The sequence below is a fragment of the Zootoca vivipara genome, chromosome 11 (assembly GCF_965207765.1).
Source record: "Zootoca vivipara chromosome 11, rZooViv2.hap1.1, whole genome shotgun sequence".
NCBI classification, from domain to species: Eukaryota; Metazoa; Chordata; class Lepidosauria; order Squamata; family Lacertidae; genus Zootoca; species Zootoca vivipara.
This window is the reverse complement of record NC_142594.1, coordinates 24,095,575-24,117,864: the sequence shown is the minus strand read 5'-3', so window position 1 is coordinate 24,117,864 and position 22,290 is coordinate 24,095,575. Positions and strand designations below refer to the sequence as shown.

At 41.2% G+C, this 22,290-nt stretch overlaps 1 protein-coding gene across 2 annotated transcripts in view; it reads right to left on the bottom strand.

Annotated features, from left to right (window-relative positions):
• The window catches only part of IGF2BP3 (insulin like growth factor 2 mRNA binding protein 3), a 63,999-nt gene extending 43,219 nt beyond the window's left edge, over positions 1-20,780 (bottom strand). Inside the window, exons 1-2 of one of the 2 annotated variants that reach the window (XM_088654161.1) lie at positions 20,118-20,780; positions 18,245-18,305 (exon numbers count right to left, since the gene is read on the bottom strand). In XM_088654161.1, the coding sequence (XP_088510287.1) occupies positions 18,245-18,305; positions 20,118-20,292 (236 nt within the window). In that variant the 5' untranslated portion in view covers positions 20,293-20,780. The remainder of the gene's footprint in view (positions 1-18,244; positions 18,306-20,117) is intronic. The other variant, XM_088654162.1, reaches the window with a different exon arrangement.
• Between the last annotated feature and the right edge of the window lie 1,510 nt (positions 20,781-22,290).

Sequence of the window (22,290 nt, the reverse complement as noted above, 5' to 3'; positions counted from 1 at the left end):
CTTCTTAGGCTCTAAAAACTTACATTAAAAATTTGATCATTCCCAAGTGTGACTTAGCAAAAGGATGTAGTAAAACAGCTACAACTCTTGAGCCAAGTACTTAAATACATCTTTGCATTTTCCTACCGATTTCCATAATGGAATACAACTGAAACAAGTCTTTAAAAAGTGATAGAAAACTTTACGTGGTTTATGGTAAACATTGCAATCTATCAACATTGCATCATCTTCTTTCCATTCTTAATTCTGATTTTCAGCAAAATGGTTGACATCCTATTTCCCCCACCATATATTTGAGAATCTACAAGTTAAGAAATACGGATTGCTTTTTCACAAAAGAGCACAAAGCACTACAACAGATAGACAACTCTACTTCAGATCAGGAATTATTTTAAACTATCAATTCAACAGTTTTCCTGAGCCTCTTTTACAAATTTCAATACCAAGTGCCTTTATAAGCTATCTCAACGATGGGTGATTTCCCATGTCTTCCCACTGTCACTTACCCCTCTCTTGATACGATGGATCCAAATGCCTCAACTGTCAAGCCCCAACCCTCCTATCTCAGGCGAAAGGAAGTGATGGGTGGGAACTTTCCTTTGTGGCCTAAAACCCTGTAACAAAGGGTCCCTCCATGTGTTTCCTCCAACCCTAATCCCTCATTGGGCCAGTGAGGAAAGGGGCACAGTGCTTGGGGTGGGGTGGGGTGGGGTGGGGGGAAAATAGTGGAATAATTACCACAAAACACTGAAACAACCTTGCTTCCAAGCCATAACAAAGCGTCAATAAGGAAGGAAGGAATTTCCTGAAGAGGAGGTGGTGCTTTTCCACTTGTAAAGACTGCCCTTTGGACTCCTAAGAAAGAAATGTCATTTCCTGTCTATTTTCACTGTTTATTCTAAAATGCGTAAATTTTAATTCGGTTTTCCATCTAGTTACTTTGGAGTGTGGTAATTTATGTTTTAAAAAGTCAAGGCAAATCACTAAAATCCCCACTAGTAAACACAAGTCAAACATCTTTCCTCTTGCAGTGGTGGTCATGATTGTGGGAATGTCTGTATTCTTCTGAAGGGGCTAACCTGCTCCTCTTCCAAGACATATTTCCTCTTTTGCTCTTCTGCTAGTTAAAAATCATTGGATTTCATTTCCCCAGCAATCAATTATTTCAAACATCTCAATACATTAAAAACCAGCAAACCTCTTAGCAATAGGCTAAGCGGGTCAAGCAGCTGCTGAATGGGGTAACATATATAAAAATTCCAAGGAACATTCATTCGTCTGATCAACCAGGAAACACTGCCATCTATGCTTCACCTTTCCTTTATCTATTCCTTTCCCCTGGACTCTAGAAACTTGGACAGCAGCTCCCTAACTGCATACAGTCAATTAAGTAAATATTTCTATGAACTAGTAACTTTCTGACACTTCCCAATTTGTAGATCATTTAATGAATTTTCATCATTTAATGACAATTACAAATGCAGCACTCAAGAACTACACATATAGAAGTTTACCATTAAGTTATCAATCACTATACATTCATAATAGACTACATGATTGATGGTAGCTTCAATTCCTGTATAGCTGGTATACAAAAGATGTCTTGCTGGATCTATGTTAGCAAACAAAAGCAGTATTTTAAGCAATGCTTTATTTATTTTTCCTTTAAGCTTCCAGTATTACCCAAGAATACGCACCAAAAACAAAATCTTCAAAATTAACAATTTCATTTTGAGAGTCATTAAGGTTGTCCTAGTATAACTGCCAGATGGCAATATTTCAAATCAAAGGACCACTCTTTAAAACCAGGTCAGAGGCTACACTTAAAGGATCATATTCAAAATATCATCCATTAGCTTTACTACTACTTATTATTCAGTTTATCTAAATCCACTTGGTACATAAATTATTTCTATTAATGCACTTTTTGCATAATAATTATTTCTTGACAATATCTCATTGATAAGTTTTTACATGTGAGTTCAATTTATCTCTATTTAATTGTTAGGTTGCAAACAAATGCCAGATACAGCGAGGATATTTGTGTAAGTATGCACATACCGTAAGTACAGTACTTATATGAGCATGGTACGTATGGAGGATTCCCCCCCTTTTAGAACCAACTCCTCATGCAATGAAGCGTATGGGAAGCTAGAAAGCTTCCATGTGCATGCAGATAAGTGGTGACAGAATCAAACACTAAAAGTAAAATTTGTTCCATTAATAAAGACAGAACAATGTCTGCATTTGTGAGTAAGCATTAATGATTAAGAATTTAAAAATTCCCAGAGTAGATTATAGTTGGGAGATTCAATGAATCAACAGAAAACCATCAGTAACTGCACTATGAGCCAAGAGCTGACATTTCAATGTATATTGTTTATAAGTAATTTAAAATTACTGTAACATATATCAGAAAAAAGTGTGTCAATTTTAAAGCATTAATTTTTATCTGTTGTCTCTTGTGAATAATTCATTAAGTATATCATACACATCTCCAATTTCAGTTAATGTATTTAAGGCTTAGTCTTGACTATGCAATGAAGTGCCCCAAAATAACAAGTGCAATATAGCTTGATAATAAATGAAACCGAGGCCCCAACTTCCCAGCAACTTCCCGCATTATCCTTGGGCAGCAGCAGCAGCAGCAGCAGCAGCAGCAGACAACTGTCATCTTGCACTGACCGGATAGGGGAAATAAACTGAGAAAGCTCAGCAGCTGGCTGCCCACAAGGACTGACTGATACAATCATATATTGACAGTGCTTTGTGTAAAAACTGATTTCCAGTTGTTTCCGCGCCCACTTCAAAGTGTTGGTATTAACCATTTTATTTAGTACCGGCATGCAGTGGATTCAAAGAATCCAGAAAAGCTGGATGTGTCCAAAGTGCTCCATACCAAATTAAGGACTTCATTTCATGGCACTTCAGATCACACCCCTCAAAAAAACACAGCACACAAGTATCTGATAAACCTGAAAATAGTGTTAAGTTTCCCATACACTAAAATGCCAGAGTAGAGGGAGGAAGGGAAGAGAAAGGACAAGCTTGTAATCAGAGCTAATGATTTTATCAGAACTCTCCAATCCCAATTCCGCTTAAACAGAAGGATGCTGAAGTAATCTGTAGTACAACCTAGGGCATGTATGAGGCTATTGAATTGGAACCTACAAAGTTACTGTATCATAGCAAATTCCTCCCCCGTCCCGCACAAACACCCCATAATTTTAAATACTTCTTGCACAAAAAAACCCTGGACCTATTTCTATATAATTTGAGAGGCTTCTAACTTGTGAGCCACTTCAGATCAACTGGCCACAAAACACTGGGAGAAATCAAATGATTTCTCCTGAAAATTGTAAATGCTTTTCTGGACATTTTATTGCTTTGATTTTTACTTGCAAACCACCCAAAGTGTTTGGTTGCTATATAAATATGGAAAATAAAATGAATGCAAATAGCACTAGACACTGTACTTTACCAAGTACCAAACCAAAAAGGACAGGAATCAAATACAAAATCAAAAGGGCTTGCAGACACAAAACCTCAAAAAGGATGAATAAGAGCTTTAATTTAAAATCTGGTTATATTTTGCCAAGGTGCTTTTTCTGTGATATCTATTCATGACGGACCTGCATTACGGCTAATAATTTTACTAGGATCATAAGCTATAAACAAACTACCTACCGTAGCTTAATTCCACAAGGTACTGACAACCCCATTTTAAGGGCCATGTAATAGGAAGGAACTGTGCTGACAGATTTGCAGGGGGTGGGGTGGGAAGAAAAAGTATTGTTTTACACCAGGAATGTTGTCAAATTGGCGGTATAACCAACCAGTCACTAATCACTCAATCAGATAAGAGGCTAAATGGGGGGTGGGGAGTTGATAAACAATTTGAAGACAATTTTATCCATAAGCAAAATCTAAAAAATAATATATTTTTGTCTTACATCTTTATAGTGAAGCTACCTAAAAATTATTTCAATAACTTTTTATGTCCATCCCAACTGAACCCTCTTGGGGCCCAATCCTGAAACTGAAAGTTATCAATTTTTGGCTTCTTCTTTCTTTAACCAATTTTTAGGGGGCTGGATGGAAGAAAGGCACTCGATTTATAGCCAACATGGCTGATAGTTGCAACCTACATTTTGAGAACTTTACACAGCATAAAAACAAGCAACACTGCAAGCTCTTCACCAAGTGGCAATATCCCCTTTCCAGAATGTTTCATACAAACAATTATGGTGGGAAAGCACAAATCTGAACTAAATACATTGTTGTTGTTTAGTCGTTTAGTCGTGTCCGACTCTTCGTGACCCCATGGACCATAGCACGCCAGGCACTCCTGTCTTGCACTGCCTCCCGCAATTTGGTCAAACTCATGTTCGTAGCTTCGAGAACACTGTCCAACCATCTTGTCCTCTGTCGTCCCCTTCTCCTAGTGCCCTCAATCTTTCCCAACATCAGGGTCTTTTCCAAGGATTCTTCTCCTCATGAGGTGGCCAAAGTATTGGAGCCTGAGCTTCACGATCTGTCCTTCCAGGGAGCACTCAGGGCTGATTTCCTTAAGAATGGATAGGTTTGATCTTCTTGCAGTCCATGGGACTCTCAAGAGTCTCCTCCAGCACCATAATTCAAAAGCATCAATTCTTCGGCGATCAGCCTTCTTTATGGTCCAGCTCTCACTTCCATACATCACTACTGGGAAAACCATAGCTTTAACTATACGGACCTTTGTCGGCAAGGTGATGTCTCTGCTTTTTAAGATGCTGTCTAGGTTTGTCATTGCTTTTCTCCCAAGAAGCAGGCGTCTTTTAATTTCGTGACTGCTGTCACCATCTGCAGTGATCAAGGAGCCCAAGAAAGTAAAATCTCTCACTGCCTCCATTTCTTCCCCTTCTATTTGCCAGGAGGTGATGGGACCAGTGGCCATGATCTTGGTTTTTTTGATGTTGAGCTTCAGACCATATTTTGCGCTCTCCTCTTTCACCCTCATTAAAAGGTTCTTTAATTCCTCCTCGCTTTCTGCCATCAAGGTTGTGTCATCTGCATATCTGAGGTTGTTGATATTTCTTCCGGCAATCTTAATTCCGGCTTGGGATTCATCTAGTCCAGCCTTTCGCATGATGAATTCTGCATATAAGTTAAATAAGCAGGGAGACAATATACAACCTTGTCGTACTCCTTTCCCAATTTTGAACCACTCAGTTGTTCCATATCCAGTTCTAACTGTAGCTTCTTGTCCCACATAGAGATTTCTCAGGAGACAGATGAGGTGATCAGGCACTCCCATTTCTTTAAGAACTTGCCATAGTTTGCTGTGGTCGACACAGTCAAAGGCTTTTGCATAGTCAATGAAGCAGAAGTAGACGTTTTTCTGGAACTCTCTAGCTTTCTCCATAATCCAGCGCATGTTTGCTATTTGGTCTCTGGTTCCTCTGCCCTTTCGAAATCCAGCTTGCACTTCTGGGAGTTCTCGGTCCACATACTGCCTAAGCCTGCCTTGTAGAATTTTAAGCATAACCTTGCTAGCGTGTGAAATGAGCGCAATTGTGCGGTAGTTGGAGCATTCTTTGGCACTGCCCTTCTTTGGAATTGGGATGTAGACTGATCTTCTCCAATCCTCTGGCCATTGCTGAGTTTTCCAAACTTGCTGGCATATTGGGTGTAGCACCTTAACAGCATCATCTTTTAAAATTTTAAATAGTTCAGCTGGAATATCATCACTTCCACTGGCCTTGTTATTAGCAGTGCTTTCTAAGGCCCATTTGACTTCACTCTCCAAGATGTCTGGCTCAAGGTCAGCAACCACACTACCTGGGGTGTACGAGACCTCCATATCTTTCTGGTATAATTCCTCTGTGTATTCTTGCCACCTCTTCTTGATGTCTTCTGCTTCTGTTAGGTCCTTACCACTTTTGTCCTTGATTATGGTAATCTTTGTATGAAATGTTCCTTTCATATCTCCAATTTTCTTGAACAGATCTCTGGTTTTCCCCATTCTATTGTTTTCCTCTATTTCTTTGCATTGCTCATTTAAGAAGACCCTCTTGTCTCTCCTTGCTGTTTTTTGGAAGACATTAAATACTATGAAATGTGTATGCTAACAGAGGTATAGGTAAAGGGACCCCTGACCATTAGGTCCAGTCGTGACCGACTCTGGGGTTGCGCGCTCATCTCGCATTATTGGCCGAGGGAGCCGGCGTATAGCTTCCAGGTCATGTGGCCAGCATGACAAAGCCGCTTCTGGCAAACCAGAGCAGCACATGGAAACACCGTTTACCTTCCCGCTGTAGCGGTTCCTATTTATCTACTTGCATTTTGACGTGCTTTCGAACTGCTAGGTTGGCAGGAGCTGGGACCAAGCAACGGGAGCTCACCCCGTCACAGGGATTCGAACCGCCGACCTTCTGATCAGCAAGCCCTAGGCTCAGTGATTTAACCACAGCGCCACCTGAACAGAGGTATAGTTTTCTTCTTACCCAGGTAAAGATAATAGTTCTGGCTCTATACCTTAAAAATAAGATTAAACTACATTTTAATGCACATATAACTGCATTGTCACTATCACCAAAACCTTAGCTTAGCTTGCACCTTGCAATAACTGCAAGGCTGACTGAAATCAAACAGAAGCACATTCCAGAAACTGTTTTGCCATTTAAACCCATGAGATGGCCAATTTTAAAAAGGTATTATTTGTATGGAGATGCAGTGCAAGAAAATTTAAATGGAGCTTTCCTTAAACACATAATTATAACAACTACAAAGATTTGGGGCACGTGAATTACTAGAGTTGTCTGTCGCTTTTAAACTATCTGAAGGGTAGAATTTAAATATTTATTTTGTATCTATTATATACAGGAACAACAGTGAAACCTTCAGATAACTTTCTAGAGCTACCTGACAGGCAGAATAAATGGTAAAGCTAATGAGTTTTGATGGAAGAAGAAGAAGAGCAAGAGTTTGGTAAAGCTCTCAGAGTTGAACACTCTACCTCAATTGTCATCAAACATACTGAAAGGGCCCTGCTAATATTTGATAATTTATTTACAGGGAAAAGGACACACAAAATCCAAACAGGATAATGACCTATTTTCATTAAAATATTGTTTGCCTACTTCTCTCTGTGCAAACGCTAGCCTAAATGTGAAGGTTAGGGATGCTAAATACAGTAGGCACCAGTTGCAAGTATTTCAGCATTTCTTCTGTGTAGTACTGTTAAGTTCTCCTAGCCCAAAACAGTCAAAGCTATTCTGTTTCACATACAAATGACAGTGTTACTACAGAGAACCAAGACTGCAGAGGACACCAATCGGGGGGGGGGGGGGCAGACCGGGTGTGCGTGTGTGATAGCACAATAGCATTAATGTTCTGATGTTATATTATTCTCTCCACTTCATGCATGTATTCACTGCACTAAAGTTTCCAGCATTAGCCCAATTCCACGGGTGATCCCCAGTTGCCTACTGCTGAAAGACACACAGGTATCAATCTTTCATCAATCTCTTAGCCAATTTATTTCTTGTAATACAGTACATACCATATTCACCTCCTTAACATTAGCACAAATTAAAAAGGTTTCTCAACCACTGATTCTTATTCTGGAAAAAGTGGTTTGTTTATTTACTATATATACAACTTGGGGAGCAATACATGAAGAGAAGCCAAACAAAGAAATGGAAAAAGAAAAGCTACAGACAAGTGGTTTAAGTGAGGCTTTGCCTCTTGCGTTGCAGGCATCCATCTGCCTCAAGAGACAATGCAGTGTGCCTCCAGGGGTGGTCAAACTATTGACTTAGCAGCACTGAAGTTACCTTCCTGGGCAGTGTGTATGGAGGTCCTGGGCTGCCCAGACAACAACACCCCCCCAGCCTCGCTGATATGGTCCAAATGAAAGCAGAGCTTGGCTGTAGGAGTTGCCGGAAGGAGGTGTGCAAGGTGCCATCCAACCATCTTAGGGACTCAACTGCAGTTTTGAGTAGGATTTACTTCTTAGTCTTTTCTTCCCCCAAAGAGATCCCACAAGGCAGCAGAGGTTTTTAGAAGGGCTACCTTCCCAGCCGTGTTAGAAACTCAGGTATATATGCTAGGTGTCAAATAGCTCCTTAAACCAGGGTTAGTGTCACCAAAACGGAATGTCTAGTTGCCAGCGTGGGGCCAGATGGCTTGAAAATCTTATTTTTCAACACGACTTTTTGGTTCCTGAAATTCGTTCTGATGATGCAGATAAAATACCAGAAATAGAATTCAACAGGATGTGTTGTGAGTGTGTGAAAACAGGAAAGATCAAAGGATCCCCAAGCATGCAACTCTAGATGGTGGAGACCTCAGACGCCGTCCTAGCACAAGTGCATCTTCACTTGTCACAAGTGGTTGATAGCCAGGTGCAAAATGCATCTGGCGCCATGTGCAGAAACCACCTTCTTGACCGTTGGAACCCACTATTGGTCTTTTCTGCTCAATTCACCATAGCCTAACTCACAGAGGGATTGAGACCCATCAGCTACCCTCCCCTGGTTTAGCAAGCCAGATGAAGCAGTGTTCCAGGGTGTGGCTGCTGTCATATTCTGACAGAATCTAAATGCAGCCGATTCCGGTAGAGTCCTAAGACAACAGATAGGGTGGTCAGCATTAAGGCTTGCAAGAGGCACTTCATTTTTCCACTAACTAGAGCTGTAAAGTGTGGCTCAGGAAAGCAGACACAGAATTGTGACACAAGGTGCTCTGAGAACATGGTCAGGCTGAGAACTCAAGCTTCCTAGATTTCAGCAGCCCACTAGGCTGTGCACACAGTATACCTTTAAAGCACAAACAATTCTGTGCACTGTTGCTTACCCCTTACAAAGTTAAAATTCCCAGCAGCCCTTACAAACTCCAGGATCCAGAATTCTTTGTGGAGGGAAATATGCTTCAAATGTGCCTTAAAGGTATAGTGTTTATACAACCAAAGCAGTAAAAAAACAAAACAAAAAATCTGTTATTGTTGCTATGGTTAAACGACTGGGAACTGGAAGCCCATTCAGAGATGCAACCAGTAGATCCCAAACTATCTTTTGTGCTGCAGTTGACTACACCAGTTCAAATTTTAAGTGAAAACGCCTTTGCACCACTGGGAAAAAAGGTCTATCCTGCTCATTCCCTGCAGTTGCTAGTTTTCTGACTGCAAAGTGATTTCTATATATAGACAAAGGTTTGAAAAATGTGACTTCCCCTTCATTATCCAGTGTGACTTTTCCACTTTATTGGACTACATATGCACCACAAACTTAGAACTGCTTAATTCCAACTTAGCAGTACATAATTTAAAAAGCACAAACACAGAAAAGACACCAAATCAGCTATTATACTAAAAAGCTCCTTAGACAGTTTCCGGAAGCTTTGATCAAGAAAAGGGCATACAGTCAACAAAAAAAACCATTTTGCAGATTTGTTGTTAACAGTACGCAACCTTGTAATTTTAAAAAGCTTGCTAAGAATTCTTATCCTTGAGACAATACACTTCTACTTCCAGCGTAGACAAGTTCTACACTTCTTCCAGGATAGAAAAGTTCTAAGCATATCCACAAGCAATTAAATTTTCCTGCTTGGCAGGGGGTTGGACTGGATGGCCCTTGTGGTCTCTTCCAACTCTATGATTCTATGATTCTATGAAATAAGCATGCACTGATAAGGTTTTTCATCTCACACATCTCAAAGAAAGCGAGGAGCAATTCACTTTACCAAATCCCAGTTCAAAGGCATTTGTGTGTTCACAGGATAAAACTAAGCAGATGCCCTCACTACATTGCATTACACACCTGCCAATATTTTTTAGTTGCAGCAAGCCTACCCAAGCACATGATTTAGTTACTATATTAATTTTTAAAGTTTAACTGATTTTATCTATTTTATAATTACTGTATGTATATACTGGTATATTTAAAAACAGTTTGTGGATTTTAACTGTGTTTTTTCTACAGTTTTATTATGTACATCATTTAGAAAGCTATTTGATTAAGCAGTTAGTACACTTTTCCAAGCAAATAAAAAAATAACCACACACAGATAGGTACTCAAAGATACACACTTATGCCTAGCGGGCATACACACAGTGTAAAAACAATAATAATATTAAAGCACACGTTTAGATAAATTTTGCAGTGTCCCTGAAATTCTTACATGTAGATAAGTGCTTTCATGTGTGAAGCAGGACATGAATATGCTACATCTTCTATATAAACTAAACATTTCAAATTATTCCTTATGTAAAGTACAGTAAAATGCCATTTCAGACACATCTGACAGGCAAGAACTGAGCTCCATTAACAAACGCGTCTTTTAGATTTCTAGAATTAAAGGGCTCTAACGTAAAGTATTTAGAACTTTTATTTAAAAGATGCAGGAAAATAATAACATTTGTATGATTTATAAAAAGAACACCAGAAAGCTTCTCTAAAAATATATTGTAAATTTTCTCCATACAATTTAAACTAGCTTTTTTGTGACTTTCTTCTACTCCTGCCTATTTACAGAATGACTATTTATATAATCATCTACATTTAATGACTGTGTACTACTAAAGGATGATAAAACTCAAAGTGCACTGACAGAGTAAAAGCACAAACTACAAGCAGCAAATCATTCTATCTCTGAGCATACCCTGTGTCTGCACACAGCCAGAGAATGGGGAAAACCTTATTCAGGATCAAATTAATCACATTTCATTTGACCGAGGAGGGAAGCAAATTATACGGACAAGGAGTAATAATCAAAAGCATTCACTAACACAGGCTCTCCAGACTCTCTTTAAAGAGGAATTCTTGATGAAGTGTTAAAGCAAAATGTAAATGCACAGGTATAATACTTAGAAAATGTTCACATAGAGCTTTCACTGGGTTTTTTTTGTGATGATTAGACGTCCAAGTACTGAAGAACATCTGTCCAGTTCCAATAAGGTTTAGCACTTGCATTTCCAAAAAGTCACATTAGGAATCTCAAATGAACCATCCCACTGAGACAATGTTAGTTTACTCAGTCAGCACAGAAATATTAATCACCAAAATAGCCCTTGTGCCTGTGGTTTCTTCTCTTTCTTTTTCTAACAGATATAGGAAAATGCCATTCACAGTCAACCCGGGACTAAGCATTTTGGTAACCACTCTTAATAGGCAAACTGTACATGATGAGATGGTAAATGCAGACATTTGACTAGAGCAACTTTGGTACTTGTTACTTCCCCATTAAAGACTTGCATAGGTCCAAGAGTTAGTACACATTCAAAGTAGTCAATGTATCGATTAAATAAACGAAGAACATCCGTACCTTGGTTTTCGAACAGCTTAGTTCCAAAAGTTTTGGCTCCCAAATGTCACAAATCCGGAAGTGCCTGTTCTGGTTTGCGAACTATTTTTGGAAGCCGAACATCCGACAGGGCTTCTGATTGGCTGCAGGAGCTTCCTGAAGCCAACCAGAAGCCATGATTTGGTTTTTCATACGTTTTGGAAGTTGAACAGACTTCTGGAACAGATTTCCTTCGACTTCTAAGGTACAACTGTATCTTCTAAAGAAAACAGCCAGTTCAGTCAACTGGTGATACCTGTTTTGCAAGCACTTTACTTTTTACTTGTAGCAACCTGAACCTTTGGTTTCCATTTAAATGATTGTAATCCAAGTCAGCAGAGTAAATATCGGAAATCCTGAAGTAGGTCCACAATATCTAGAGAAGCCACACTCAAGTATCAACTTTTGCTTTGCAGCATTCTGATTTACTTTTTAAAAAACAGGAGGACAAATACCGTAGACTCTATTCACCACATTACAACAATCAACATGGAAGATGAGTATATAACTAAATGCAACGCTGATCAAAAGTAAGATTCTTCTGGGTATTATTCAACTCAGCACCCAGAGGTACAGGTAGCATTAATTAAGCTTCCTTTGTCTGGGAAGCATTTGTAATTTCATTTATTATACTTTTCCCAGGTCTTCCTTTTTCGGTTGGGAGAAACCGAATCACACAGAGAATTCTACGTTCAACCATCACATCCTATACAACAGAAGTGGCATGTTACATACATACATACATGACACTAACAGGCATAAGAGGAGAGCAGCAGATTGTTCCTGTTCCTGCACATTAGCATACCCAAAAAGCCATGGAAATCAAAGGCTATGGAATCCAGGCTGAAGGGAAGCTGAGACTGGCAGGCCTTTGTGTCTGGGGCAAAAGAGAATATGCCTTGGAGAATATGCACTCATCAAGCCTACCACCAAATGACCAGAGTGAACCTGTTCTTCTCCTCCAGGAATCTCACAAGGTAAAATGAAATTGGCCCCATGAAATGGGCACCTCCCAAGGTGCCAAAGAATATCTTTAAAGTCACGAGGGACCATTCCATCTCATCATCAAAAAGATGTTGAGGAGCTGTGCTGGCTTCAGGAACTGACACATCACAAAATTTGCTTCCCTTGGAGTTGGGTTTAATAGGGAGGTTGCCAGAGGGGAAAGGGAATGAGGACTGATCTTCCCCTTCATTAACTATGCTAACTATGCTAGTGTTTTGAGATCAGCAGCATGCTTTGCTATGTTCATTTCCAAGACAAACCCCTAAAATGACTTTGGGGCTTAATCTGGGAGTGAGAGAGCTCACATATACAACATTCAGCCAACAAAGGCATTGCAGGGATTGAATGGCCACTACTCTGACTCCTTTGCTCAACCAGAGGAGAACCTGAGCTGTCTTTTGAGCAGGGCAGTGTGGGAAAATGGGATGGTAAAAGGACGAAAGCAATTTCATCCTCTTTGTCTTGACCTTCTTCTCCCCTTCAATAACGTTTTGTCACAGGTACTTAAAAGCTTCAACTCCTTACCCAGCAATTCCTAACAAGTTAATTTGCAATTTTTCACTGCCACATCACACTGTACCACTTATTTTACTCAGCCTTCTATCTACTATGCCCCTGAGATCTGATTCCCAAGTAATCACAACCTAATTAGACCCTTTCTCCCCAATCAAAAAATAAAAAGCACACTTCTTCCATAAGGCTTTTGTAACAATTTTATCCCCTGTGTCTGTTTTTATACTGTTATTTATATAATTTTCTGGTTTGGCACCTGTGTTCTTTGTTACATAAACCAATTTGGAAAACTTTTTTTGGGGGAAAGCTATTTTAACAAATAAAATTAAGTAATAATTATCTGCAAGTATTAACCATAGGGCCTGAGGGCCCCCTCAGAGTATGTTGTAGAATGTTTATCTGTGAATTAATCCAGCTGGTGAAATACAGCATTACACAGTGGCTGCCATGTCTGTGCTGTCTCCCTCAGACCTGGCAGGAACAGAGTGTGCCCAGTTCGTGGGCAGCCACAGTATGCCGGCATTTATTCCTAGCAAGGAAGCCTAGTACAGCAACATATACAACCAATGCGTCAGTCCCTCCCCTGCCATCTGACTTTATAGCCACAAAGTAGAAAAGAAGCTACAAGAGCAAGGAGTTAGCAGCTGCACATCCTTGCACCCTCCGTTTCTGCTGGCTTTAAGGGGAGAAAGGCACTGGTGATCACCGCCTGAATTATAACTTGCAAAGCACAGTCAAATAGTTCAGCAATGCCACCTTTCAGTTCTTTAAGGAATTATTGAAATAATATCATTCATTCTGAACAAAATATAATTGCATTTTCTACTACTCAGAAAAAAGCATCCTATTCTATCCCAGACATGTAATTAAGTCTGGATTCGGGTTTTACAAACACTATTTTTAGAAGAATAGCAACAGCAAGTAAGAAGAGAGATTTATTTACCGTATTTGAATTTATAAAATTTATACCCTGCCCTTCCACTCAAAGGAGCCAGGGGCAGATTCACGTTATATGAATACAAACTTAGGCTTGCTTCGTTGATCAGGAAAAAGCGCGAATGGGATACCAATTAATAAGAGCAACAAGGTTCAGAAGTGTTATTTACTTAACTAATATACAAAGGGCTTACTCTGGAAGGAAACAATTTAAATGCTAATTGTGTGTTACTAACCAAGTTTTAAAGAACAGCCAACATTACTATGTATTGGGATGGTTTGGAAATGGACAATCCTGCTTCATTATAAGGCGTTAGATGTGGTTCCCCGTGGTTATTCTTTTAATCATACTATCTTACTGGAGCATCCTCAAGCTTGTATACTAACATGAACACATACAGTATTGCTGAAAAGACATTTTCCAACAGCACCATACCTTACATTCCATTTTGGAAGGGTCAGTCTTTGTATCACACCATAGAAATTAACAAGCGCTGTCAGAAGAGTTTCAGTTGCCTACATTTAAAAAGGTCCAAATAGCCATATACTTTCTATGGGTGTTTAGTATAATTTATATTAAATGTTACTTAGAACTCTGCCCAAAATACAGTAAGATTATCATGCTTCCACAACCATTAAAGGTTTATTTTTATTTGATATAAAGGATTGCAAACTGTAAATTCACACTTTATAAAAGATTTGTACTTTCTCCCTACTGGGGGCAAGAGTCCTGTTGCTATCCAGATGATGATGTAATACAGCTCCCATCATTCCCGATCACTGACCATGTGGGCTGGGATGTTGGGAGTCCAACAACATTTGGAGGGTCGTAAATTCCCCATCCCATTTTAAGACACGTTATTTTAACAGATCTTTGAGGTATCCACATTTTTTAAATAACTAATGTAGAAAAAAACTGTTTTATTCTGACAGGCTTTTGGTATATGTGGCAGATAATATTTTTATGGTTTTTTTAACTGTTCTTCTTGTCTACTTTGTTGTTTTATATTGTTCTTTTTTATATGTTTAAAAATGCTGTTAGCCCACCAAAAGGGAAGGATAGACATGTTTTGATAAACAAGTATTCGGAAACTATAAAGTTGAATTTTGTAACCTGCCTGCTTGAAGTGATTCTAAACAAAACTTGGTATGTTTTGCAAAGACCAGTTTTGTATAGGAGAGGAAGGCAGATGTAGAATGAAGCATAAAAAGCAAATAATGTGTTGCTGCATGGAAGACACGAAGAGGAACATAGAGCACAACATCTCCTCAATGTAACAACTGTAATAGCTACCTGAGCTCCCACCTCACCCCAAATCATCACTGGATCTTCAGCCTTCTTCCTCGCCTACATACTTTCAGGACCATATTATCCGAAGGCTAAGCTGTTTTTTCTTTTAAAATTTGCTGGTTCCATAGATTCTATATTGCACTTGGCACAGTATTCACAATGAATAAGAGAAATCCTGATTACAACACAGCTCAACCTTATGTTGTGGTTCAGTTTCTGAAAACCAAACCATCACTCCCATGTGGTTAGGGAAACATGAAATTTCATTTTGAAACCCACAGGGGAAAACAAAAGTGATACAAAAATGGGTTGGCATCCAAGCTTGAAGCAGAAACAGTGAATAAATGTCAGAAATACGAAATCTGTAAGGATTTAACAAGACTCAAACTCATCAAGTACTGACTCAATATGCAGCCCCCAGCTGGCCAGTATCAGATCCCCACCCACCTCCCTGCCAAGCTAAACCATCCATCACACAACAAATGACATCAGTGCTATTTGAATAATCAGTTTGCAGTATACCCCACCAAGATAACAGCTGCTCTTGTGGCAAGCTAGGGAGTACAGTATCTAAAGGGCTTGTACACAAGTTTTCTAATATGCATGTACTATCTTGTTTTGCATAATTTTTCCCAAACATTTGTGGTAGCTGATGATCACAGCTAAGCATACTCCACATTCTTTTTGTAACATGTGACTAGCAGCCAGCATTGTTACAATGCCATTTCAAAGTTTTGAATGAAGTGATCCAAGCTTCCCTAAAGTATCTAGAGGTTTTCTATGATCCATGAGGTTATGAATGCAAAAATTTTACATTCCTTTCATATTCCCTTGAGGTTTCCATAGTAAATCAGAAATCAGCTTCTGGCTAGAGCCATATTATAAACAGTTCTCTCTCTGCTCTCAGCTAAAATCTAGACCATTCCCTCTATCCCAACTCAATCACAATATAGCCTATTTGCCTGTCTCAACGACCATTCTAGAACACCACAGACCTAAACAGCCTTTCACAGCAGGTATAAAGGTTGCTTTTGCAAGTGTGGGTGTGTCCTCTTTCAATCTAAAAGTCCAAACTGCTGGAATGCAACTGCTGAGCCTTAAAACTCCCTTTAAATAACAAACCAGGCTAGCTTTACAGAGACTGGCCTTTCAAATTTAATTTAGTTTTGTAAGGGCTCCTGGCACTATTATGAGAGGATGTGGATTAACAATATCCCTGTGTCTACCCCTAGTGCACCAAAATCTCACCAAAATGAATGGAGAATATCTACAACTACACAGCATGAACTATATATTCTATAGAAGTAGATATATAGAACATCTGTAAATAACATTATTTCTTCATAATTTTTTGGTATAACGTTATGACAGTAATTTATCTGTACACTACACAAGATAGCTTCATGACACAGAAAGTCCATTCCTTAGATACAAGGTGGAAGAATGACACACTTTTGAAATGTTGGCTATAAAACACAAACACAGAGACTATACTTTACAGTCCAATGCATGATTCAGTATAAAGCAAGTCTCACTGAGTTCAATGGGAATTATTCCCAAACATAACTAGAATTGCAGCCTATGTTTTAAATTAGGTTCCATATCAAAGATGCTTAAGTCCACAAAGCACATGTGTCTCTATATTTCATTAAGATTTGTATCTCCATTATATAAAATTCTATTAAGGATTAAAATATAGCAAAAATCTTTTAAAAAAGAATATTTTGTTCATCACAAAACTACTTTAAACAAATTTTCACGTTTCTTCAAAGTTACTTGTAGCATTCATGCACATCATTTTTAACTGCACACCAAAAAGCAGGAGGAAAGGAAGAAAAAAGTAAGAATTCATCAGGAAGTGAATATTTTAAAATCACATTTTCGTTACTACACCACAGCAACAAGACAACATAATTAAAATACACTATTACAAGTATTTCTGGAGTACAGTAAGATTTTCATTTACACATACAACCATTACTTTACTATCTTACATTATACTATACTGAAAATACCTACAAAATGGCTAGGGTAACACAAAAGAATCTATCCTTTAAGTAAACAGATACATATTACTAGCAAAGAAGTTGAATTACCCCATTTTCAATGCAGACATAGTGTGTGTAAACCAAACAACTACTAAGCATACCAGAATGCATGCCAATAGATACAATATGCCTCTATACATTAACTGAGGTTGCTTCCTAATTGTATTAGTCCACAAATCTCTTCTGGTTCCAACGTAAATTTTCATACAATGTTCAATAAGCCTTGCATATCTTAATTCCCCAAAGCAAATGACAACAATAAGCAGCTAACACTTCCAAACAACTATTTTAGAGGCCTAAAAATGCCTGTCTCTTTAATAAAAGCTTTTTCATCTGGATTGTATTCTTGCCTTCGTACAGAGTAAGATTTTAAAGAAGCATCTGCTAAATGTGAGATAGCAGCACAATAACGATTGCCTCATTATCTATGCATTTATGAAGGCAGATTTAACTGCTTCAGGAAAGTTTTTGATTTAGATTCAAGCAACCTTTGTATGCACCTAGCCCACAGAAGCTGTATTACTCGGTGTAAAGTATACTTTTCACCAAAAAAAAGAAAAAGTTAACTATGTATCCACTGTACCTTGCATTAAAAAAAGAATAAAATAAGGCTCCCATATTGCTATACAGAAATATCTGGTGATAAAGAAATACCTCAGCTTGCAGTGCAATCTTAATCATGTCTACTCAATGGGACTTACTCCAAGGTAAGTGGGGTTAGGACTACAAACTCAAATAAAACTTTCTCTACATAAATATAATATAAACTTCAACAAAAACAAGAGATGGTCAAGATGTTTGTAGTTTGTCTATTTCACAGTTCACTGATGTTTAATGTTCCACTACTTCCTAACTACAATATGAAATTGTTCAAATGTTTTACTCTTGACCATCTATGACAGTTCAACTTTCTTTCACAGCCACAGCTACCTGACAGTATTCATCATTAATAAAAGAGCAACATTACTGAATATCACAAATTAATGAGTGGTTTAATATCACAAATTAATAACTGATGTTTAGGCTGCTAAACATCAGATTAACTTGTTTCCAGTTTCTTCTGAACAATGAAGGTTTCCATTCACAATTGGGGGGGACGGGACTAAAAGAAAATAAATTCATTACGTACCTTTGTCTTTTGGGAACTGAATGTTCAACTTCTATGAGTTTACCATGCAGTTCAACTTTACCTACAAACAGTAATACAAGTGGTTTTAGAATTAATTGGGTGCTCTCCCACCCCTACTCCAGATATGAATTTGTGATGATGTAAAACAGCAAAGAAAACACAAATGCAACATGTTAAAAGTTTGCTCACCAAAAGTTACAGGGCAGCAACTGAAGCATGGTGGGAATGATAATAGCCACACGCCAAGAGCCTGGCGTTCAGTGGAGCCAGTTCCGAGAGAAATGGTTGAAAATGTATTCTGGGCAACTCACAAGCAGGAAGTTAATTCTCTTTTAACCTCTACTATCCTCCAGTGTGATGCGTTAAAACTCAGTTGTACATACACACATATGCATATATGTACGCCTCCCCTGATGAGATTAACAGGCCTCTAAGAACTCGTCACGAGGAAACAGGAACTGGTGGTTTGAGTGAAAAAGGAGTGTGTTCCCCACGCGTTTTTCCCTGGAAATGCACGTTTACGCTCTTTTCATACGCCCCCTCCTACCACAACCCGCTGGGCCAAAGTCGCCCCCCTCTCCCCCCCATGAAGCGGAGTAGAGCAAAAACCAAGACCCAAACAAGCCCGCCCAACCAAACAACCCTCCCTCGTTCAGCCCGCCAAGCTGCCTTTCGCGCGCGCGCGCACACACACACAAAAAACAGGATGTAGAAGAGAAGCTAAGAAAAACTGATGTGCTTTACTCGGGGTGCGAGAGCCTAAAGCGAAAGCGAAATAAATGACCCCCAAGGGGCAGGCGCGCGCGTGAAGCGGGCCTCCAGGCCTCGACCTCTCCCCAAGCGCGCCGTGGGGAGCGGGAAAAAGGGGGGGCCCTTTCCGTGGCTTTCTGTTTACACGTCCAAAGTTTGGCGTCTCGTGTTAACATGCTAAGGCTTTGAGCAAGCCGGGAGGTCGCGCGAGCGAGGGCACCGAATTGGAGGGAGACTGGCGCATCTTTGTGCCGTTTGCCCTTGGCGGGGTGTGGGGGGGACCCCCCCTCGCTTTTCTCCTCCGCCACCTGCCCTCCGGCATCTCCCGCCAGAGCGCGGGGAGGCCGAGGGTTTTCGCGTGCGCGCGTGTGAGATGAACGGAGAAACCCTCGCAAGGGAAGGGGAGACTGGCGGTTGCTGGCTGGGCCCTGGCATGCGTCTGACTGAGGCGAGCGAACGGGAGCGTGCCCGCGCGCGCGGAAGGGGCGATGTTTTTTGCGCGCCTCGTTCCCCACCCTCTCCTCCCGCAAACGCAGCTCTCTTTTCTTCACCTCGCTCGCGCACACCCCTCCGCCAATATTTTTTAAAGATTATATACTCATGCTAGGAATGTGGGGAAGAAGCTCTTCCAAGCGCAGCGGCCTTGTGCGCTCAACATTCCCGCTCCCCATTTGGAAAGAGGGGAAGGGAGGGGGTGAGGTGTTTTTTAAAGCCAACAGTTTGCGCGTCTAAGAGTTGCAAATGGGGGTGGGTGGGGGAGAAGAGAGCAGAAGGCCGGCCCAGCAGCAGCCTTAGCCTCCCCCCCCCCCACACCTCGTTCAAGGCCCCCAATTATAACGCCGCAGAAGCCCTCCGAAATAAATTGCAGTCCAACCCAGCGCGGCGACGCCTGGCCGAGCAACTCCCCTCGGCTACAACCGGGGCATCCTTGCACGGCCGGTCACTTCGATTTAAAGCGTTGCGGGCAGCCGAGCGGCCCCCGGTGGTGGGTGGGTGGGAGTAATAGCTCGGGGGTCTGAGCAGGAGAAGGGGCAGGATGGCGCCCTGGAAGAAAGAGGGATGGATAGTGGGGACCAAAAGCGGAGACGCCGGTGGGAGGAGGAGGAGGAGGAGAAGGACCCACCTGAAAGTGCCTCGATGGCCTTCATAGCCCAGTTCTCATCGGGGCAGTCCACGAACGCGTATCCTGTCTTCACGAGAAACTGGCCGGTGAAAGGGATCTTGGACTCTTTAAAGAGACTTTCTAGTTCCAGAGGGCTCACGTTTTCGCCCAGGTTCCCGATGTACAGCTTGTTCATCTTCTCGTTTTAATTAAAAAAAATAGAGCTCTGCTTAATAGTAATAATGTTTTTGTAAAAAAAAAATCCACGACGACTCCGCCACCACGCGCCGTCTTGTAACAATAATGCAAAATATATATATAAACGCCGCCTCAACCGATCCAGGGAGTAGAATAAAAATGCCAAGGGGCTTTAAAAACACACACACAACTGCAGCTTGTATCCGTCCGTCCCCCACCCACCCCTCTCTCGCTCTTTCACTCCCTCTCTCTCACACACACACCAGTTAAAAAAAAGAAAAAGGAAAAGCCCGTGACCAAATCCGAATACTGAAGGTTCACAGCGTTATCCGAACCGATAGTGGAAATCACGACGCTTTTAGAACTAGGATGGCGGTTTGAAAAAAGAAAAGATAGGAAAGGGAGGAGAGATGGGGGCAGAGAAACTACTTTTTTTGTCTTGCCCCCAAGCCCCTTTGGCAGCAGCAGGCGGAGTATGAAAATGTTACAATACGTGAATGTAGGCACCGCCCCTCCCAAAAAAGGAGGACGGGAAGAGGGAAAAAAAACCAGAGTGGGAGGAGGGGAGGGGAGAGAGAGAGAGAGAGAGAAATCACTTGAATATTCCGGCTTTTTGAATGAGCCACGTGTTCAAACTACAAATCAACTTCTCACGTGAGGAATCCCAACGCCTCAATTAGATAGCTGCAGGTTTAAGCTCACGTACACACACACAAAGGAGGAGGAGAAGCGAAGTTGTCTTTGGCTGTCCAGGACAAGTTTTTAAGATTGGGAGGTTGGATGGGCGCGGAGCCCGGACCGCGTGGTCTCTCCCCCCTCCCCCTGTTTACTACTTTCTTCGGCGGCGTTTGGTTGCTCCACACGCGCACAAACACACATATCAAAAGCTTCGCTTCCGACGTTCAAAAAATAAATAAATCCTTTTTCGCCGGGAGGAGGAGGGGGCAAATTAGCAACCTCATACAGCAAGGGCTGCGGGAACTATATCTACGTTTTGCAACGCAATCGGAAAGGGTTGGTTGGTTGGTTAAGGGGGGGGCGAGATAAAACAAGGAAGGAGGCCAAATGCAGCCTTAAAGGGCGCTCGTTGCCTTTCCTCGCGCAAAGTGCCACCGCTTAGCGCGGGGCCAACTGCGGTTCGAGGTCGCGGGGGAGGGCTCAATTGGGGAAGGGGACACACACACCCCACACACACAATGCCTTCCTCGTCGGGGCGACCCATGTGCGCCACTGCCACTTTTTTGTCTGCGATTTCGTGTTTGGTGGCGCTGCCTGCGCCCTCGCTCACCATTGGCTGCGCGCCAGAGAAAAAGCGAGGGGTCTCGCCGAGGGAGGGAGAGGCGAGGGTCTCCTTGAAACAGCTCCCACCTCCCTAGCCACCCCCACCCGCTTTTCCTTCCTGCATAGTAATGCTTCTGGCGGTTTTGATGAGCGTTGGCTGCAGCGGTTCTAGCGCTCAAACGTTATGAATCGGAGAGGACAAAGGGGGTGGAGGCCAGTTGGAGGGTGATTAAAAAGTGGGAGTGCGCAGGGGCAGAGAAGATCGTGCTACTCCGGACACATCCTCCCCCCCACCTTCCCTTCCATCCCCACCTCCACCCCAAGCTGTTTCCTTCCCCTTTTTCTTTTAAACCGAGTTAATGGTGGTTTTTCTAACTCAGGAAAAAATGGGGATGATTGGACAACACAGCCCCTCGGATTACCATAGCACGCAGAGAAATCCACCCACCTACCCCCATTCTCCCCTCCCCCCTCCCCTCTTGGTTCAAGGAACCATTCATAATTTTCAACATTTGTAAAGCACAATGGTGGGTTTGTGGGGGGAGGGGTCAGAGTGTGAGGAGCCTTGTTCCAGAGCAAACAAAATGTTGCCTGAAGATGAAGAAAAGGATACGGAAATGAAAGCCAACACTGTTTTAATATATAGGAATCCAGTAGGTTTTGTTTAAGAATTCACGTTAGTAAAAGGGTTCATTTATGCTGCATAGATTGGGGA